Source organism: Plectropomus leopardus, chromosome 12, assembly GCF_026936395.1.
Source record: "Plectropomus leopardus strain MGB_pleo_1.0 chromosome 12, ASM2693639v1, whole genome shotgun sequence".
Lineage (NCBI taxonomy): Eukaryota > Metazoa > Chordata > Actinopteri > Perciformes > Serranidae > Plectropomus > Plectropomus leopardus.
Genome location: NC_142187.1, coordinates 7,178,929 through 7,198,818, shown reverse-complemented (window position 1 = coordinate 7,198,818; position 19,890 = coordinate 7,178,929). Strand labels below are relative to the sequence as shown.

At 38.9% G+C, this 19,890-nt stretch overlaps 3 protein-coding genes across 3 annotated transcripts; all 3 read left to right on the top strand.

The window, feature by feature from the left end:
* Window positions 1-210: 210 nt before the first annotated feature.
* On the top strand, window positions 211-3,405 carry LOC121951758 (uncharacterized). The gene is made up of 4 exons (XM_042498215.2): window positions 211-620; window positions 926-1,085; window positions 1,675-1,850; window positions 2,028-3,405. The coding sequence occupies exons 1-4, from the start codon at window positions 471-473 to the stop codon at window positions 2,409-2,411; spliced, it is 870 nt and encodes a 289-aa protein (XP_042354149.1). The 5' UTR covers window positions 211-470; the 3' UTR covers window positions 2,412-3,405.
* Window positions 3,406-6,834: 3,429 nt separating this feature from the next.
* selenop2 (selenoprotein P2) lies at window positions 6,835-10,766 on the top strand. The gene is made up of 4 exons (XM_088085005.1): window positions 6,835-7,113; window positions 7,941-8,153; window positions 8,709-8,817; window positions 9,718-10,766. Exons 1-4 carry the CDS (start codon window positions 6,887-6,889, stop codon window positions 10,027-10,029), a joined length of 861 nt encoding a protein of 286 aa, XP_087941131.1. The 5' UTR covers window positions 6,835-6,886; the 3' UTR covers window positions 10,030-10,766.
* A 146-nt stretch (window positions 10,767-10,912) lies between these two features.
* On the top strand, window positions 10,913-17,767 carry elovl8a (ELOVL fatty acid elongase 8a). The gene is made up of 8 exons (XM_042498330.2): window positions 10,913-11,451; window positions 13,407-13,473; window positions 13,586-13,773; window positions 14,712-14,792; window positions 15,282-15,338; window positions 15,512-15,626; window positions 15,723-15,850; window positions 17,129-17,767. Exons 1-8 carry the CDS (start codon window positions 11,446-11,448, stop codon window positions 17,297-17,299), a joined length of 813 nt encoding a protein of 270 aa, XP_042354264.2. The 5' UTR covers window positions 10,913-11,445; the 3' UTR covers window positions 17,300-17,767.
* Window positions 17,768-19,890: the final 2,123 nt, after the last annotated feature.

Sequence of the window (19,890 nt, the reverse complement as noted above, 5' to 3'; positions counted from 1 at the left end):
AATAAAAAGCTTTTACCGCTTCACACATGCGCAGACATTGTACAATTTATGGCTATACATTTTGCATTGACAAATATGTACTCAATATCTTAATTTTACTTCCATGCTTGAATTTATGCTTTTGAAAAAACATTTCAAGCAGGCGATTACGACAGACGCATATAAACAATACGTCACTATTCCTAACTGTCGAGGTGAAGTGCGCCATTTTGGCTCAAACAAAGTCAGAAACATTTTATCCTCGAGAAATTATTTTAAATTCTATCCATTAAATGCCATGCAAAAGTGCGCAGGGCGGTTTCCCGGTTTCCTTGAGTAAACGTCCAATGCCACTGTAACTTTTTCTTCTTATACTTCGCGTGAGTTGATAGCTAAAAGTAATGACTAAAATCCCCAGCTGAGCTCCATTGACAGCCAGGCTATCTAGACGTTTGCTAAATTTAGCTCTGCTGTTTGTTTGAACCTCCGCGATGGGGGGCTGCTCCGCTCCAAACTGCTCCAATTCAACCAGCATCGGTAAACAGCTGTTTAGGTTCCCCAAAGACCCTGTCCGGAAGAAGAAGTGGGTGGTTAACTGTCGACGTGACTTCGAGCCAACTCCTCACTCCAGACTCTGTCAGGTAGCTGACCTTATACACGGACTGACATGTTAGTGTACTAAAGCACCAGTATAGAGATGATGCATCAGTTCAAAAAATCCGTTAAATTGTACAGGACAATGCTTCAAGAGTGTGCAGATTAATGTTTTTATGATAATGAATTATCTTCAGGGTTCAGGCCATTGTAACTGCACTCACTCTCTAACATTACTTTCCCTCTGCCACATCTTAACTTTGCACTCTGTGTGCATGCTCTTGTTTCTTGTGTGTTTGTGTAGCATGAGTTGGATGAAAAAGTCTGCGTTCTTCTGTCTTGTTCCTCCAAGGATCACTTTGAGCAGAGCCAGTTTGAGGAGATTGCGAGGTCTCCAGCTGGAGGAAAGAAGCTGAAGCCCAATGCCATCCCCACTCTGTTCAGTATCGGAGACCCTCCTTACCCAGCAGTCACTATTCCATACATCTTGCTTCCCATGAAACCTGAACCAGGTAAATGCACAAGAAAGAAAAATATCTTAATTTGATCAATGTTCTAACAGCAAGTATGCAGCTATACAGAAACATATTGCACTTAGAGGCAAATGTGTGTAAATGCATTGTTTTTTTTCCTTAGTGTGGCTCTTATCCTCTTCTAATCTGCATTATTTACAATGCCATAGCATGTATGCCTGTTACTTAGGTACATGTCAAAAGCTCCAGATTCCAGCCAGGAAATACAAAACTAGTCAAACGTTGCTTTGTGTGTGTAGTGTGTTTGTTATTGTCATTATTCACATTTAAATAGAACTGCTTGTTTTTGGTCAGCCACCAGCAATTTACTGCCACTAACCAACTGCACTCTCCACTGTTGCCTACCTCAGGATACAATCAGCCTGTGCAATACTGTGTACATGTTGATAGTTGCTAAATTCGGGTCATTTTTTTCAAATCTGTGTTCCCATTTTCCATATATTTAATATTGTATATTATCCTTTTAAAAAAGAAGTTTTTTCTTTCTATGTTTAACGTTGCACTGAGACTCTATAATGTGAATTTCCCTGGTGTGTGGATCAACAAAAGCTTTTTTGTCTTGTCTTAGTGGAGAAGGAGCTGAATTTTGGGGATCATGGCTATGCCAGACGCACCCCTCTGCCTGGCCTTGAGGAGGAGGATGCAGACAGGAATGCTGAGGACCAGCAGCCCTGCACACAGTGTCATCTCCTCAAGAAACAGCTGGAACAGGAGATGCAGCACACTGCGAGGCTACAGAAAGAGGTAGGATGGCTGCTGGTGTCTTTTTCAACAAATTACTCCCATGCCTTTGTTTCTGTTTGTTTTTTTTAAAGGGCGTTGTAATTTATTTTATTTTATTTTAACACCAATAAATGCGACAGGAAATCAGGAATATACCAAAAAAATAGCACGAATAAACCATCTTCTCTCTCTCTTCAGGCAGAGGAGATGAAGAAGCGTCTCTATCGGCTCGACCGGATCGAGAAGGGTCTCCAGAACTTTCTGTACGAGGACCAGATTCGTGCCCTGTCCCTCACCAAACGCTCCCGACGTGCCGTCTGGTCTCCAGAGACCATCCTGAAGGCCCGAAAAATCCGCTGTGCAGTCGGCACAAAAGGTTACGAGTACTTGCGAGAGCTTGGATACCCTTTGCCCTCATACAGGACTCTGTGTAACCGCCTGGAGACTAAAATCATGGTGACGACTGACATGAGCTGTGAGGAGCTGGCAGAGCTGGGGCTGGGTCTCATGGCCACCTGTGACAGTCCCACAGAGGGTGTGGGGGACAATGATGAGGAGGAACTGATAGGTGTTTTGTCCTGATCGTGGCTGTTTCAGTGAGTGGGGAGAATTTGCTGTGGCTGCAAATGTGACTTCAAATAACTGAAGAAGGGCACAGTACGCGTCTTATATCTCATTCATGAAAGACTTAAGCTTCAGTATAAATGTATGCTTTGCTTGACAGATTGTGAGTTGGCTCATTTGAGTTGTCACCGCTTGTGATCTGCACCACTAAGACATGGCTCTGCTCAACTAAGGTCTGATGCTTGGGCGTGCAGTTAGCTAAGGATTATGCTTATGGTGTTTCTTACCATGAAGATGCTAAACAACAGTGTGCGCTACAACGTGAAGAGATGTCTGCGACTAAGAAGGCTACCAAGGAGAGTGGAAAATGAAGACATAACTTGCACAAAGCCTGTTGACTTTGCTGCTTGTGCTACAGCTAATTCAACATGTTTCACATGCACAGTAAACGCTTGTAGTATTCAACATGCTCAAATGTTCTGAGAGCAGCATTGAGTATTCCAATATTACAAAGACGTTGGCATGTAAACATTTAACACTATAAACTGTTTCCCTGTACATTATCCAAGCTTTATTTTTGTTGTGAGAGTTCGTCCCAAGGTATTTATCATTCGATGGTGTGTGTAAAGCAGCATAGCACACAACTCGGATGAAAGTGTTTAGAAAAATGTTTGCATTTAATCGGCAGGATGTGATCTCAATTATCCACTTCCGCAAATCCTTCAAATGCTGCCAACAAATAAGGGGTGATTTTATTCATATGAAATTTTATGGAGTACACCAGGGAGCGCCTCCTCAGAGGAATAAAAAGTGAACCCTCTTCTGGTAAATAACAGCTTGTAGTGTAATTCCGTACTAGATGGACTGTGAATTTCTGGTTTGAAGTGTTGCAGTGCAGTTGTAGTTACCACAAAGGGTATAAAAAAAGTACAGGCGAGTCACAGTAAGTCACATAGCATTCACTATTTAAAAGTACACTGGCGCTGTGAGAAAATAAAGTGACTATAAGGAAGCCCCTGCTGTTTTCATTGAGTGTGCATATGAGAGAGACATAGTACATGTAGGTCTGCACTACATGTCAGTAACAAATTAACAGTTTTGTTGCCATCACTACACTGGATACAACTGACATGAAAGCTCCTGGGTGAAAAATAAACCTCACCACAAGTCTCCTTAACCCTTTAAAACCTGGAGGGGCATCAGTTTTCTTTAGCTGCATTCAGACACGTTTCACAAGTTTTGACCCTTTGAAAACTCTGCAAATTGGTTTGTTTTTTTTTAATCGAAAATGTGGGAAAAAAAAGGCAACTTGGCAAGAATTCTCTTGCAGGGTTGGGTGCTTGTTGCTATTCCCCAATTTTTTTTGCTCAGGTTTCAAAGGGTTAAATACGAGTGGAGTAACTAAATACCCACTGGCCTATCAGGTGATGTGTTTAGCTTCTGTCCACTTTATCTCTTCCCTGCATAAAACAAAGAATGACACTTTACTTTGGCCCACATTGGACTTTGACCAAATCACTCACATGAGAGATTAGATAAATGTTTTGCAGTGGACTTGTTACCTGAACTGAACCGCAACATGAAGCGTAGCGACATTAGGTTACAAAGAATAAAATGGCAAAATTTAAATGCTGTATACAAGTTAGTAAAGACTGTCAAGTGTAGCTTGACAGACTATGTGCATGCAGTAAAGTTAAAATCAGCTTCTTTGACCAACAACAAAACTCGCCTCAGCTATAGTCTGTCATTGTGACTTTGTTGTGCATATTGCTGATTGATTTTGGCCCCTTGCCTCTTTCAAAAGTGCAACCATGGTTTTGTTTGTCTCATGGTGGCATTCACCTCCACACAGTCAGGAGCATGAGTCATGTATAGTAAAGTAAATACACTCAGCAATGAGATCGATGTCATGTACAAGAAGTTCTTCGGATGGTAAATAAGAGTGTACTCTTGGCTCTCAGGACGCTGGTGCTTTGAACTGAACAGAAACGAGCATGACCCACTAATGACGATGCAAACATGCATTATAGTTTGGCCTACTATCATGCTAACATTTGCTAAATAACAATGAATATAGCACTGGCAGCTGAGGCAGATGGGAACGTCATTAGTTGTGCAGGTATTTTTCATAAACCAAATATTAGGCCAATTAAAATTTGGAGCTGATGATGGCATTAGATCAGGGATGACAGAAGGCCACAAGGCCAGTTTTAACAGTCCCAAAGAGGTATGGAGTATGCATGGGCGGTTTTTGGATTCCCATGTTCCTACCCTGACACTTTTTTTGATCAGAGCTCTACTTGTTGCTTTTTTTGTTATGCACTCTGATACCATATTTTCATCGCTATTCATTAGGGTTTATTCTCTGGGACCATGAGTGTCTGTTGATGTGCTCATACCGACGTAGATTTTGAGATATTTTACTGGATAAGGGAAGGCTGTGACTGGATGGCGGTGTAATAAAAAGTGAGAGGTACAGTACATGGAAGTCATTAGGCTTCATCATTTGGGCACCAAAGACATCTGTACCAAATTTCATGGCTGTCTATACCAAGGGCATAGGTTTCGTTTTAACATTGGGTGACACCCACATCCACATAACCATATGAAACAGGGGTTTGGGGGTCCTCTGCCAGTAACTTTTTGAGCATCAAACACTAAATGTCCTGCATGCTGGTGAATTTTTATGCACCAATTTGTGCATTTTCTGCATCAGTTAATAGTGTAAATGGCATTGATTTTGTCCAAATAAAAGTCCTAAAGTTACATCCATGTTTTCACTGAAATACTGTAGGGGTGTGTCCATTGCCTCCTCCTCAAAATCTACACCTATGATCCATCCAATAGCTGCTTAGATATTTCACAATTTTGGTGACCCAGGTGACCAAGAGCAGCTAATAGCATGGCTAAAATAATGAAAAAGCCTAAATTGATAACAGCAGTACATGAACACCCTGGTGGAAACAGTGCTGCTCTACAGCAATCTTTAAAAAAATGATCAGATTGAAGAGATGTTGCACTGATTCCTCTCTAGAATAATACTTGAAAATAAGTCAGTATGAATAAACAAAATAACTTCAAATTCAAATGTACAGGTGATGGGCATAACATTCTGACAAATGCTGGAGATGTCCTGGGAATTTAAGGTGCCGAGCATAAATCACGATACCTCACTTTGTGTCCGGCTGAGGATCTTTGTTGGGTAATTCTTTCTCCTCTTTACCTGCTTTTCATGTTGGCATGTCAAAATTCATGCTATGCAAAAGGCCCAGTGGTTAATTGGTATTGGACATATTATGAAATATAAACTACAAACAACACTGATGATTTAGACACTTTCAAGTTAAAATCCTGTGACAACAAGGGTGTTAACTATATTCTCTCTCCCTCTCTCTCCCTTTTACTGTCTTTCTCTCCCTCTGTCTGTCTGTTTAATTTGGGGGAAGTGCTTAGTCAACCCCACAGGCTTTAAAAACAACAGGGGTTTACTGCCCATGTTTATGTGGGTCACAGGACAGAGTGGACAGAGGTAAGTTTGGACAGTGTTTCTTTTTGGGTTCATGTGTGTTAATAACTGTATGTCTTTTATTTTGACAGGCAAATTATAAATATGTTACTAATTGTATTTGATTTTTTGAAATGACTTTTTGTTTTGCATTATGCGTGTAATTTATTTTCTCTACTTAAATGTTTCAAAATACTCAATCAATTTTAAGGTTTGTGATTGCACTGTTATCCACTTAATATAATTTGAATTCGGCAGGTAGCTACTGCTTATGTGACATGCAAATGCCATACAGTTACTGTTGCATTTGGGTTGTTTTCCATACCTTCATTAGGTTAAATTTGCAATTTCACATATGAAACTTTACTTCATTTTACACTGACTGCCAAAAGGGCACATTAATCTGTTTGTGCAGACAGTTTGGACGTCACCGTGGCTGTAAATATCTCTGTCCCAGCCGCTCTTTGTCTCTCCGTGGTCAGCCTGTCTGTCCCATTTGCCCCTGACATTCTTGTGTCCGTTGGCTGTTTACCCCATAATAAAGTCTTTTTGTAGATTATCTCCACATGCGATGAGAGAGACAATGAGGGTTTACTCTTTTAATTATTTGGGGATCAGACTGACTGGACATTTGGTTCAGAGCAGGGGGAAACCTGCCAAAGACTGACCCTGCTTTTCGTCCCACACTGTGCACGTGCTGCCCTGCTGTTGTCAGTCTGATTGTAATTATATATAATTTAGAAGCTTTTTAGAAGTTTTGTGAAGATCTATGACTGATAATGACTCATCTTAACTGACTTTATAACTTTTCTGCCTTTATATTTCTGCTTAATTACATGCATGTGCCAAAAATATGATTTATTAATGTTTAAAGGGCTATATGTATCACCTGTGTGACAATGTACAAAGTGTCTCTTGGTCAAAGTAACATGGAGTATTTCATGCCGTCCTCACCAGATAGACAGAGTCCAGCCATAGAAGAGGGACCATGCGCTCTCTCTGGTCTCTGTGGCTCTTCATGGCCCTGCCGGGGCTGCTGTGGGCCTCACATGTCACTCTGATAGTGGAGGGGGACAATGACGCCTCCAGGATCTGCAAACCCGCCCCCAACTGGACAATTAAGGGGAGCTCACCCATGCAAGGGCTGCTGGGAAATGTGGTTGTAGTGGCGCTACTGAAGGCCAGCTGACAGTTCTGTCTCACACAGGCCTCCAAGTAAGAAAACAGACTCACGTTTGATTTTTCATGATCATAAATGCAAACATTAAGGTAATTCTTATTATGACAAAATTAAAAAGCTTTTTATTGTCATTTATGATCAAAATCTTAAACCCTTTGGAAGCTAATAAAGTTGTCTTGATTTCATTCAAAAACATGGGAAAAAGGTGATGAGCAATGAAAGAAGAAATTAATTCACAAAAATAGCAAGAAATTAGTAAAGCAGTACAAGAAAAATTGCTGAAAATAAGCAAAAAAAAAAGAAAAATAAACAAACAAGACTTTAAAAGGTGCTTTATAAAACACATAATAATATGTATTTAAATATGTAATCATGATAATTGTATTTACAGTTTTTCCCTAGATTTTTTCCCTCTATTTATTTAAAGCTTTTTAAAAAGCTATGCAATGTGTGACACATTTCTTACTAAGTTGCTCATTGACTTTTGTCCCATGTTTTTGAAAGAAATCACAACACAGTGGTTAAGTGGCTATGGTTACACAGCTCTTATATATGAATTAAACCCACCAGGTTCAAAATCAAAAATTATAGAAAACCCTGATTTTCTCTGTCCTCTGCCTGTTACATTGTATTATCATTCATGGGAATTATTCCAGACTTTGAAATTTGGGCATCAGTCTGGATTAATGCGTCATAACTTAATGTCCCTCAGGTGAAACATTATGTTACTGTACATGCAGGAATGATGTGTGTATATTAAGTCATAATACCAGTCAACAAGTCATCAGTTCGTGGCAGTTTTTTTTCTGTAATCTGCTTTTTCCATTAGCATTCTTGAGTTCCTCTTTCTATCCCTCTGTAGGATCGGAGGCCTGCGTGACAAGCTGAACCGCAGCAACATAACAGACGTGTCTTTCATGATAGTAAATGAGCGGGAGCCTCATTCCAGAGCGATGTACTGGGAGCTGAAGAGAAGAGCGCCCCCTGGGGTTCCTGTTTACCAGCAGACTCCTTTTCAGGAAGACGTGTGGGAGGCTCTGGATGGGGACAAAGATGACTTCTTGGTCTATGATAGGTCAGGCCTGCTGATCGCATATAAATTATTTTATGCCACAACCCCAGTAATTAACTCTTTGTTTGAGTGCAAACATAAAATGCATAGAATATTAGTCCTCACAACCTTGGATTACCAGTTTTTGAATGACCAACATCTGAATTCTAACACAAAGGCTTTGTCCGTTCCTTCAGATAATTTTTAGAGGTATAAAGCAGGACTGTTATCACCTACTTAACATTTGGGGGGTGCAACTGTCACCTTTTGTGACTCAGCCCTTAAGGGTTTGGTGGTCTTGTGGGAATTGCCCTCAGGAGAAACTTAACGGCTAAACACACCATTTTACAGCAACGTGAAACAAAATCTTAGCATTCTCAAAGTTTGATGACTGACTTCCATTTTCGGGAGCCAGCATATGATTGAGCATCACACGGGATATGTACACACTCTAAGTCATGTTTTTAATGACACACTATATTATGTCTCTTATTAATTATCTTTTTTTATGACATACCAACAGTTTACAAAAACTATAACAATTGACAGCCATATATTCTCTCTCTCATTTTTCTCCAGGTGTGGCCTGCTCACCTTCCACGTAGTGCTGCCTTACAGTTACCTGCATTACATCTACGTCGAGGCTGCAATCAGAGCCACTTATCATAAAAACATCTGCAACTGCACTGTGAGTATTCACAAAACACACAAATAGCTGTGAATATTAAAACATTCATTCACAAGTGATTTTCAGTGTTTTGTAAGAATTACTTTCTCATTTATAATGAAAAAGAAAAGTCATATGCCCCTGTAAAGATCCGCTGTGTGGGATTTGGGGGGATACATTGGCAGAAATGGAATATAATATAAAACAAAGTAACAATCGATATGTTTCCATAACCTTAGAATGAGTGGTTTATATTTTCAAAGGGACTGGGTCATAGTCCATGGAGTCTGCTGTGTTCCATTCTACAGTAGCCCAGAATGGACAAACCAAACACTGGCTTCAGGACCATTTTCCCATCTGCCACTGCAGCCCCTCTGCAAAGAAGAATGTCAAAAATGTGAAATTGCTGTATTCAGTATTTAACGCACTTTAAACCGCCTGGTCCATTTGTTTTGGAGTGGAGGGGACCTCACAGATAATTTGGGTCACTAAAAACCTCCTGAACTATGAACACTGAAGAAAACCTAAGAGGAAGCTCACGTTTGGCACATGGGAGAAGTTTCAGCTGATTGCAATCTGCACCCACTAAATCCCATGAATTCTACACACTGCTCATTTAAATCAAGGATGCACTTATCAATATTTTTATATAACAATAGTTAACATTACTCTGCAGCAGGCAACTGATAACAGTTAAAAAACCCAACAACAAACCAACACAAACAAAAAAAAACCTCAGAAAAACCTACTGTACACTACCTGTTCAGCACCAAACAGAAGGCAGGGGAACACAGTGGAGCATTTCACATCATTTTGTCGCAGCTGTAGGTTGCCATAGCAAACAATAAAAAAAAACTGGAAATACTGCAGTTTTAAACTACAAAAACAGAATAAAATTAGAATGTACTTTCTCTTTTCCAGGCTGATTCTACTTCACCAAGTGACAACTATACAATTACAGTTCAGCCAGATGATGAGGTGGAAGAAACGGCTCCCGTGGTGACTCATCACCACAGCCATCATCCTCACGATCATAATCCTCACCATCACCCTCTTCATCCCCACAACCACACCGATCAGCCCCAACGGCACCATCGGCACGAAATAATTCACAATAAAACTCTTCATTCCAGTCGTCCTCATCAGCACCAGCATCCTCAGCATCATCATCCCCACCATCATCATCAGCATCATCAGCAGCAGCATGGCAACCACAGTGATTACGATGAATAGGAAATAGGATGCCAGTGAAATAACTAGTGTTTTTACTTGCTTTTTTTCTCTTTAGAACAGGTCTATATTTGGTGTTTTACTTTCAGTGAAGTGTTTTACTTTGACAGCAGCAGTTCACTGAGCAGCTGAGTCGGTTTAAGTGGTAATCAGATTGAGGTTTCTCTGCGAGCATCTTCACATCTCACTCATCTGATTGGATAACGTAGCCATGCTCCTCTGTCTCCTCCCATTAATGAAGTCTGCGGTGTAAAACCTGCCTGCAGGAGGCTGTAGATGGATGTGTGTGGAGAGACTGGATGGAGTGATGGTTATGTTACCCACACAGAGTCAGAGGATGTTGTACACTGCTGCTGAGACAACCTCAGTCTGATTACCGTCCAAACCTTTCCCCACCAGTTCAGTTTCTGCGTGTGTCGGTCCTGTCTCGTACAGGATCTGGGAGTGTTATGCTGTGCTATTACATCACTTTGTATATATAACAAGCACTGTGCTTTATTCATTTGAAAGTGTGCAAGCATTTGGGGAATAGTCTAATAAAGAGTAGTACATGACATCCATTTAAATTACACCAGCAAAAGTGATATATTTCACCTATACTGCACTTGGATTAACATACTGGTCATTGATCCGTTTTGCATATTTGCTGTGGATTTATTACTTTACTTCTAATTAATTACATGAATGTAGAGTGAGCCTTTAGGTTGCTGTTCTGCAATAAAAGAAATATTTATACACTGTTTGTTTGTAGGAGTCTTTAAAAGCATTAAATCATGTGTACATTTTTGTATGGGATTTTAAAGAACTGGCAAGCAGTGTGTTGGAAAAGGCCAGTTATTATAGAAGCCCATTTCCACCAGTCTGATACAAAAAAAGATAATGAGCTTCTTCAAAATAATGAGCTATTATTTCACAATAATGAGTTACTATCACAAAATGAGTTATTGTCTCAAAAAACAAAGTGAGTATCTCACAATAATGAGATTGAATCTTAAAATTATGAGTTAATATCTCAAAATGACATTAACATCTCAAAATTATGAGTAACTCACAATAATGAATTAGTATCTCACAATAATGAGTTAGTATCTCAACGTGATAAGCTAGTATCTGAAAGTACAGTAATAAGTCATTACTCTGAGAAAGTTTTTTTTTATATTAACTCAATATTTTGGGAAAGGTTTTTTTGGACAACTTCATTCTGAACAACACAGTAACGGGGATTTAGAAGGCAGGCACTTGACCTGCGATGCTAGAATAAAGGAACACACTGCCATATGTCACGCTGGACACACACGCACACACACAAACACAGAGAGCAGGTGGATTACCTCAGTGCTGCTTAACACATCGCAGAGATGCAGCATGCTTTTTACTGAGGAGAGCTGAGGAGGAAAAATCCAAACAGACACCATCACTATGAAGGTAAGATCACGTTGAGATGATGTCCTTTCATAGAGAAAGAGCTTTTAACTCAAACTATAAGTATGTGGTGATTCTTGAAATTCTTGCTGTTAAATGTGAGTAATACAACAGAAAGTTTGTCTGTCGTCATTTCTTATGATTACCTGCATGCAGGTTCTCTGACTAAACACCACACTCAATAAACAGTCCAGTGTTGGATTTGTACTCTGTCTGCTGTTACAGCTTCTTGTCTTGAACAGTTTTCTTTAGATTTCAGTGTAGCAATGCAGTAGTTGCTAAACTGAGTGGATAAAACGCAGCAGTTTCTAGAAGCCTGGCCATGTTGAGGATTTTCCTCAGTAAATCCCAACGAGGAGGCTCCTGCAGGAGCTAAACTACTTATCCCTGTCCACACAGCCTGCGGCTTCTACCAATACAGTAATTAATGCTTTCACTGACATTCTGAGGTGGAGCGTTCAACATGGACAGAAAAATGTCTATTTAAGCTTGCTCTTTTAAAATACTTTCTTCCTAGAAATGATGGGATTACAGGACAATGATCCACTGTGAGATGTTTAGTTAGAGGCTTACTGAAGCAGAGATGTTCTTTCTGCTTCTTTCCCCCTGTGTAAACATTCACAACCCTCCCTAACCAAAACAGCTGAATATATTATATTTGATCATTACTATTAGAATTAATCTATTTAAACATTCAAACATGTCATTTGTAAATGTTTATCTCCCCAAATGCTGTTTTCAATTACTATTATTATTATTATTATTTTTTTTAATTTTATTTACCTCTAAGTTAATTGAATTCAAATGTAATTCAAATTCAAAAATATCTAGTTGTTAAGAATAATAATAATAAAAAAGAGGCAAAAATAACCTTAAAGGCATAGAGAATAAAACTGGTCAGATGTTTAAACATATCTTTTGGAAATTTTTATCTCCCCAAATGCTATTTTTAGTTATTAGAAAATTGTCTTTGCCTATAAATTAATTCAGTGCAAATATAATTCAGATAAAAAACATTTTTATTGTAAATAACAACAACAACAACAACAACAACAACAATAATAAAAGTAATGATAATAATAATAATAATAATAATAATAATAATAATAATAATAATAATAATAATAATAATAATAATAATAATAATATTTAAAAGTGGAACTATTTAAAAAGAGGCCAAATTATCTTAAAGGTACAAGGTAGATTTATTTTTAATTTTTCTTGAACATGGTTTAAGAAGAAATTAAATTAAAGTTGACCCTAAATCCTGCTACATTTTAAAGGCACATCGAATGTCATACGTGTAATATGTGTATAATTCTAGCATACTAAACTGGTCATTAATAATAAATTCCACCCAAATTCCTAGAGACATAACAAAAGACTATTGAAATTTCAACATTTACAGACCAATACTGGACCAAAATTTAGCTGATTAATGCACCAATACCACAGGGGGGAGCTCGAGTCCTGGTAAAAGACACAAAGCACATGCAAACTCAGCTTTATCTGAAACGCACTTAAAAGGAAGATAGAGGAGAGTAAAATGTAACGTTTTGTTATGAGCTTCCATCTGTAAGCACTAGATGTCAGCACTGTCCTTTGGTAATTGTATGTGGAAACCCTGTCGTCCACATTAGGCAGCCGCTCATCAAGGGGATTATTAGTTATTATCCATTAGCAGGAGATACGTTTGGATTAGTGAACATAATCCTTCAAGTATAATCCAGATCATCTCTGGGTGATTTAATCAAATTTGCAGAAGTGTGTTAGTCGTTGTTTTTAAGTACTTTTTCCCCAATTGCACTGTACATGAAATACTTTTCCTCCTTCAGACACGTTTCATGACTATATCTTCCATTTCTGGCTTTGAGGGATATTATTGCAGTTGCACCAATGTTATTTTCATATTCTGTACTTACTAACTGATCAAAGTTGCTCTTGCTCATCCATCTCAGGGTTTTCAGAATATCACCATGTGGCAGAAATTTCAATTATTCTACCTAGGAATTCTGGGAAATGGAGGCAAGTCTTTGTTGTCACCTCACTGGTGTAATTACCCACATATTTCAGTGATCCTTTGTTAGATATCTGTGTTGTCTGATCTTTGTTTTTCTCTTGCTTTCTCTCTGTGCAGACAAGAGGACTGACAACTGGCCGCTGGTCTACTCTCCTGTGCCAATCAGCTGCATCTTTCTGTGCTACCTGCTCATTATGTGGGTGGGACCAAAGCTGATGGCGAAAAGACAGCCAGTCAACCTTAAACTCATCCTGATAGTTTACAACTTCGCCATGGTCTGCCTATCTGCATACATGTTCTATGAGGTACTACTGTGCTGAACTGAGCTTATGTTAGGGTTGTATGTAGATGGTAAGCTGTGTCAGTATGTGGGGTTTTCTAATGTTTGCATGTCATCGACCTCTAAACAGTTGCTGACTGGTAGAACGAAAGGAACAACTGGATCACGATCATCTAAGCTGGTGTGAGAGGTTGTAAGATATGGAACAAAAATGGCTGCAAAAAGTTGTATCCCCTTTAGAATTCAGAACTTGACATTTTTCTGGTGCTTCAATCAACATTTTATAACAACAACAGATCAAATGACTATAAGCTGGTTTCCATTAACCCTCAAATTAAGAACACTGAAATTGCAAATTTAAAATATGCCTAATGGAAACACCTAAATTTAAAAAAAAACAAACAAACCCTAAAACACTCACATGAGGTGTCATTTCAGGTGATTCATAAAAGCCATTTTTACATAACGCTATGGCTGTGTGCTTGTCGGTAGGATTTGGCTCCCTCGGGCATGATGCCGCAGGCGCAACATGACGTGTTATTGCATCGCACAACTTTTCAAAACTTGAGTGGATCATCTGGAAGTTTTTTAATTATATATTTAAAATCACATTACAAAAAAATGTTTTTTTAAGCATCTTCTTGATGTCATTTATTTTTTTACATTTTTCTTTTTCTAAATTCATTTTTTCCTTTTACAGTCCTTTCCCTGTAACTTTTTAGTAATTTCTTGCTATTTTTTAGGGGGGCATTTCTTGTTAAGTTGCTTGTTGCCTTCTTCAAATGTTTAAAAAAACAATTTGAGTCAAAGGGTATCACAGAGTTATCGTGCCGTGTCAATCGTGGGAGTCATCAGTCATACAGGACGTGATTACAGACAATTTTTGTATGAGAAAAATGGGATGAAAGGTCACAGTGCTGATTGAGAAACAGCACAGATGACAAGCAGCTTTTGTTTTTCCAGTTCACAGCCTCTGCCTGGTTGGCCAAATACAGTCTGCTGTGCCAGCCAGTCGACTACAGTGACAGCCCACTGGCCATGAGGGTAAATCTTTTCACTACATCGTACTGTATCCAATAATTTCCTCATAAAGCTGCACTTGGAATGAATTATGTGTCGATATACATAAGTTTTAGTGGAATATAAATTGATGACAAAAATTACCTCACAAAACGTCAATGTGTATCCTAAAATTACAGCTCAATACTTTAAAATTCCTTTAAATAATGTGAAAACTTTTTTTTATGAGTAATTAATTCAAAACGTGTGTTCATAAATACAGTTATTAAAACACTTAAAAATGTCTGAGATAATGTGAAAAACTTTACTTACATTTTTATTTACTGTATTTATGAACAAATTCTAAGTTGATGTACAAGTAAAAGTTAATCATGATTATGAACACAGGTGATTCCTCATTAAATTATATTTTTGCAACTAATTTTCTCACATTATTTTAATTTTTAATTTTTATTTCATTTTATTTTGTGAGTGTTTAAAGTGTAGTAACATATGTTTCACCCTGTTGAACAGATGGCCAGAGTGTGCTGGTGGTTCTACTTCTCTAAAGTCATAGAGCTTAGTGATACCGTAAGTATGAAAGAAATATATATTGAGTTTTAATTTGTTAGTATAAACTTAAAATATCTATAGCAATTTTTTTGGGAACATGCTCACCTGTGCATGTATTTTGTACCTGCTCTGCCTCCATGAATGAACACATTGCTGCAGGATCTCACTATATGCTTGGCTTTGTGTTTCAGATATTTTTCATCCTGAGGAAGAAGAACAGTCAGCTGACCTTCCTTCACGTCTACCATCACGCCACCATGATCTTCAATTGGTGGGCTGGGGTTAAATATGTGGCTGGTGGCCAGTGTGAGTAGACATCAAATTTAACAAAATCTACAAATAATGAATCATTTAGTGAAAAACCTACATTTTTAGGCACTCTTTCTGTGCATCTGTCCACAGCTTTCCTGATTGGCCTGATCAATTCCCTGGTCCATGTAGTGATGTATCTGTACTACGGCCTGGCAGCTTTGGGACCGAGCATGTCCAAATACCTCTGGTGGAAGCGCTACCTCACCACCCTGCAGCTGGTCAGTATTTGCCTCACTGGCCACTTTGTGCATGTGTTGCTTCTAAAAACTAAATTTCCTTTCTATTTTTTTATTTTAGGATGTTATCACTTATCAAATTACTATTGTTGTCACTAGGAAAGAGCCACTTTAATATGTTAATGTAGCCAAAATGCTCCTGGGATCATCTCTTTGGTTAATTTTGGTGATTAGTCCTCTTTTATGTTTTAGCATCATCTGCATGAACATTTTGGTGACTTTTTTTTATCAAAGAAAGTCTGTAGCTGCACCTGTAACATAAAGACAATTAGGCATTTTTTGAATAAGCATCCTGTGAAACTATGGTGTTACCAGTATTGAAGAACATTGGCAAGCCTTTCCTTGTATATGTAAACGCCTGTTTGGACTGGTATATGTCCAAAAAAAAACAAACTATCCAAGCATGTTCCATGAGCTCTAAGTATTCAAGTTTAACAAGCCTGACGTGAGGCCTCCGGCTTTGTTAGTTATGGTTCTGATTGGCTGTTGGCATAACTAAACAGATTAGCAGCACTGATGCTCCTCAACTAACTACTGGACCATCTGTTTTCCTCTCATAGCGTTGGTTAGGTAACAATGCATTCTGTAGGGTTTTCTGTTCCTCTGTATGGCTGCAGAATATATAGGTCAGTATGGTGGCTGACTGCCATTATGTAACACTAATTGTACTGACCTTAGAGGTGACCCCCAAGCCTCCATTAACAGTTGGCTTCACAATTTGGTAAACTGAAGTTGAGACAGTTGAGTTAACTGGAGATTACATTTCTCTCTCTCTCTCTCTGTGTGTGTGTGTGTGTGTGTGTGTGTATGTATCTTTTGTATTTTAGAGAGGTAATTACAAATTACATTGGTTGGGGAGGTGTGTGGAGTTGGGTGGATAGACGCACAATGTCAATCATGTTCATTTATACGCATCCTGCCGGCGCCCTGAATTCTATTGCAGCTCTATGAAACATATGGATATTAGTGCACAGTACATGTTATGATACTGAGAGCTAATATCCTAAGAATCAGCGGCTCACAAATAACATTACGCCCTTAACATGTGTTTCATTTTGGTTAAAAAATACATGTTTATGTCTTTATACATGTCTTCGTGTTCAAATAGGTTTTGCTCTGTTTTTTTGGGTGTCTGTTCACCAATCTCAGTGGTCAGGTTGAGGTCACTTGCTTTTTATTTCATTAAGGGCTTAGATAATCCACCTTTCAATCTCTCTCTCTCTGTCTCCTTTTTCTCCTGTATCTGTGTATGTCTCCCAGCTCCAGTTCTTCATAGTAACCATCCACACCACCTACAACCTATTTGCTGACTGTGACTTCCCTGACTCCATGAATATGGTCGTGTGTGCCTACTCTCTCAGCCTCATCGCCCTCTTCAGCAACTTCTACTACCAAAGCTACCTCACCAAGAAGAACACCAAGGAGACATAGAGAGAGAAAAAGAAGCTCTAAAATAATAAGACAGAAAAGATCTAAATGGAACAATTTGGAAACAGGAAGGAGTACAAAACAGGCAAAGGAGAGGGAATGGAAAAAGCCATTTTTTCTTTGTTTATACTGATGACCTCATGTTAATTGTGCTATGGGAAGTACTGCTTGATTTCTTACATGTGCAAAATATATATGACAACAACATTTTGTGTTATGATATATTTGTGTCTTAAACACACACACATAGATTTGTTTACTATACTTATGAGGGCCTTCCATTTACCACATTCATTCATTCATTCTGTTCATTCATCCAGTGAAAACCCACAAACACTCTCAACTCACATCAACCCTTCTTTTATCACTCCCTTCCCCCAGCTGCTAATAGATGAGACTTCCTAATCGCCATTTGGGTCGCTTTATTCTTCTCTTTCTCCCATTGGCTGGTAGTCACAGCCAATCAGCTGTTGGCTGCCATTAGCTCTGTATCCCCATTCATTCCTCCTCTTTTTAGATAAGGGTCCCCCTCCCCAGTTTCTAGCATTTAATCTCTCTTACCAATACGGTAACCACAGCCCACACAACCCCCCAGGTTCCATCTGTCATGATGCAGAAGTATAATTGCCTGAGACCAGCGGTCCCTTCCACTCCCCCTTGTGGACAGAAATGAAAAAGACTGACTCAATTAACCATATCTGCTTTCCTTACATTATATTCCTCCTGCCATCATCACTTATTCCCAATCTGTTCTCTATCTATATATCTATACTTTTATCTCTCGCAGCATATTGGCTTTGACTGTGCTCTGTTCCAAACTCAACAGGGGGCGGACAGAATAACAGAACGCTACATGAAAAAGCACTTTGAAGTGACTAAATCAAAGTTTGCGAGGCAGCTACTCAGGCGAGTCATTTTAATAGCAATCAGCACAATGTGGCAGCCTGACGAATTTCAGAGAATCATCCCTTTACATGTAAGTTTTTCAAAGTAACTCGAAACAATTTACAAAGAAAACAGAAGCCAAACTAATGCTTTCAAAAGAGGATGTTTTATCACTTGGTAAAATGAAAACTGTTAAAAAGTACAAGGAAGGGGTGCTACATGCCAATATAATGATGCACTGGAAACAACTGAATTAAATCACAACATCTTTTACACTTAAAAATGGCACACAGAGCTTTTTCCACACTGTGCACAGTTTCTATATCTTACTACAGAATAAAGTGTAACTAATAACATTAATGAGAACAGTGTGCCAGTAATGTGCTTCAGTTTGAAACCTGGATAAAGATCAGTTTTCTTTTGCCGCTTTTTAGATGCCTTTTTTAAAGTATTTAAACCTTTGAACCCTGAGCAAACTGGTGCGATTTCTTTCAAAAACAGGTGAAAAAGACTACGAGCAACTTGGTAAGAAATGTTCTACAAATTGCAAGAAATTAGTAGATCAGTAGTGCTATAAAAGAGATAACTGACATTTTTAAATTGATGTGGTAAGTAACAGGCAGCCAGTGTATATATGCTGGCACAGGAGTAAATAAGAAAAGATCGAAGAGAAATGGAAAGAGGGCAAACTGACTTTGTACTTTTTTTAAAAAAAAAAAAAAAAGTGCGAGAGAGAGAGAGACATAAAGAGGAAGAGAGGAGGGTGGGGGGCCCACAGGGACTGCTTATGCATAGGGCCCAGAATTTGGTGCTAGGCCCTTGAGGATGCCTGTGTGAAATTCCCATTTATGTGTGACTGACTTTTACAGAAGGAAAAAAAAGAAGACTGCCAGCCATCAAACATGGATTAAAAAAATGCAAGTATTTAAATAAGGAAGGGAGTTCAACAGAAGGATCAACACGTTTTCACTCCAAACTTGTACATGGTGCCGCTCTGTCAGGACCTTCCGAGTCAACCTGTGAAATTTTAGGTACCCTTGTGCATCAACTGTTTAAGCTCTAGATGCCGTTACAGTGATGGCAAGAAATGCACTTGGTGGGATGAAGCAGCACGGTCGCTTTGTTTTCACAACAATGCATTTCAGGCACATGTGACTGGTTTTGCCTGGCTGCATCATCAAGTAATGCCCATGCGCGTTGCATTTGGACGCGGCTGCTACCATCCAGCTGTCTGCCAGCGTATGATAAAAATGCTGCAGGTTCTGTCTGTTATAATCTGATGCTTCTGTGCGCATTGCATGTGGACACAGAAAGTGTCTTTTGGTGTCACACACTTATCCAAAAGCACAGACAGAGCAACAATAATTGACGAGTTCCGAATGAGAACAGGTTGGAAGAATACGCACAATATACTTGGATGAGAAAATCTAAATAAAACCTGTGTTTAAAGAAATTTCCACAGGGTAACTTTAATATATGTTAGAATTTATTACTACAGATTTAGCTTATGTTCTTTATTGGCAGATGACGCTCTTCTGAGAGCTGTGTGATGTCTGACACTTGGCTGACATCATAGAGTAAGCATTTTGCAGAATCTGTGTGTGTGTGTGTGTGTGTGTGTATTTGTGTGTGTGTGTGTGTGTGTGTGTCACTGAGTGCAGCACAGCACCGTATGGCCAGTACTAAAATAACACAGGACACACTTGTGT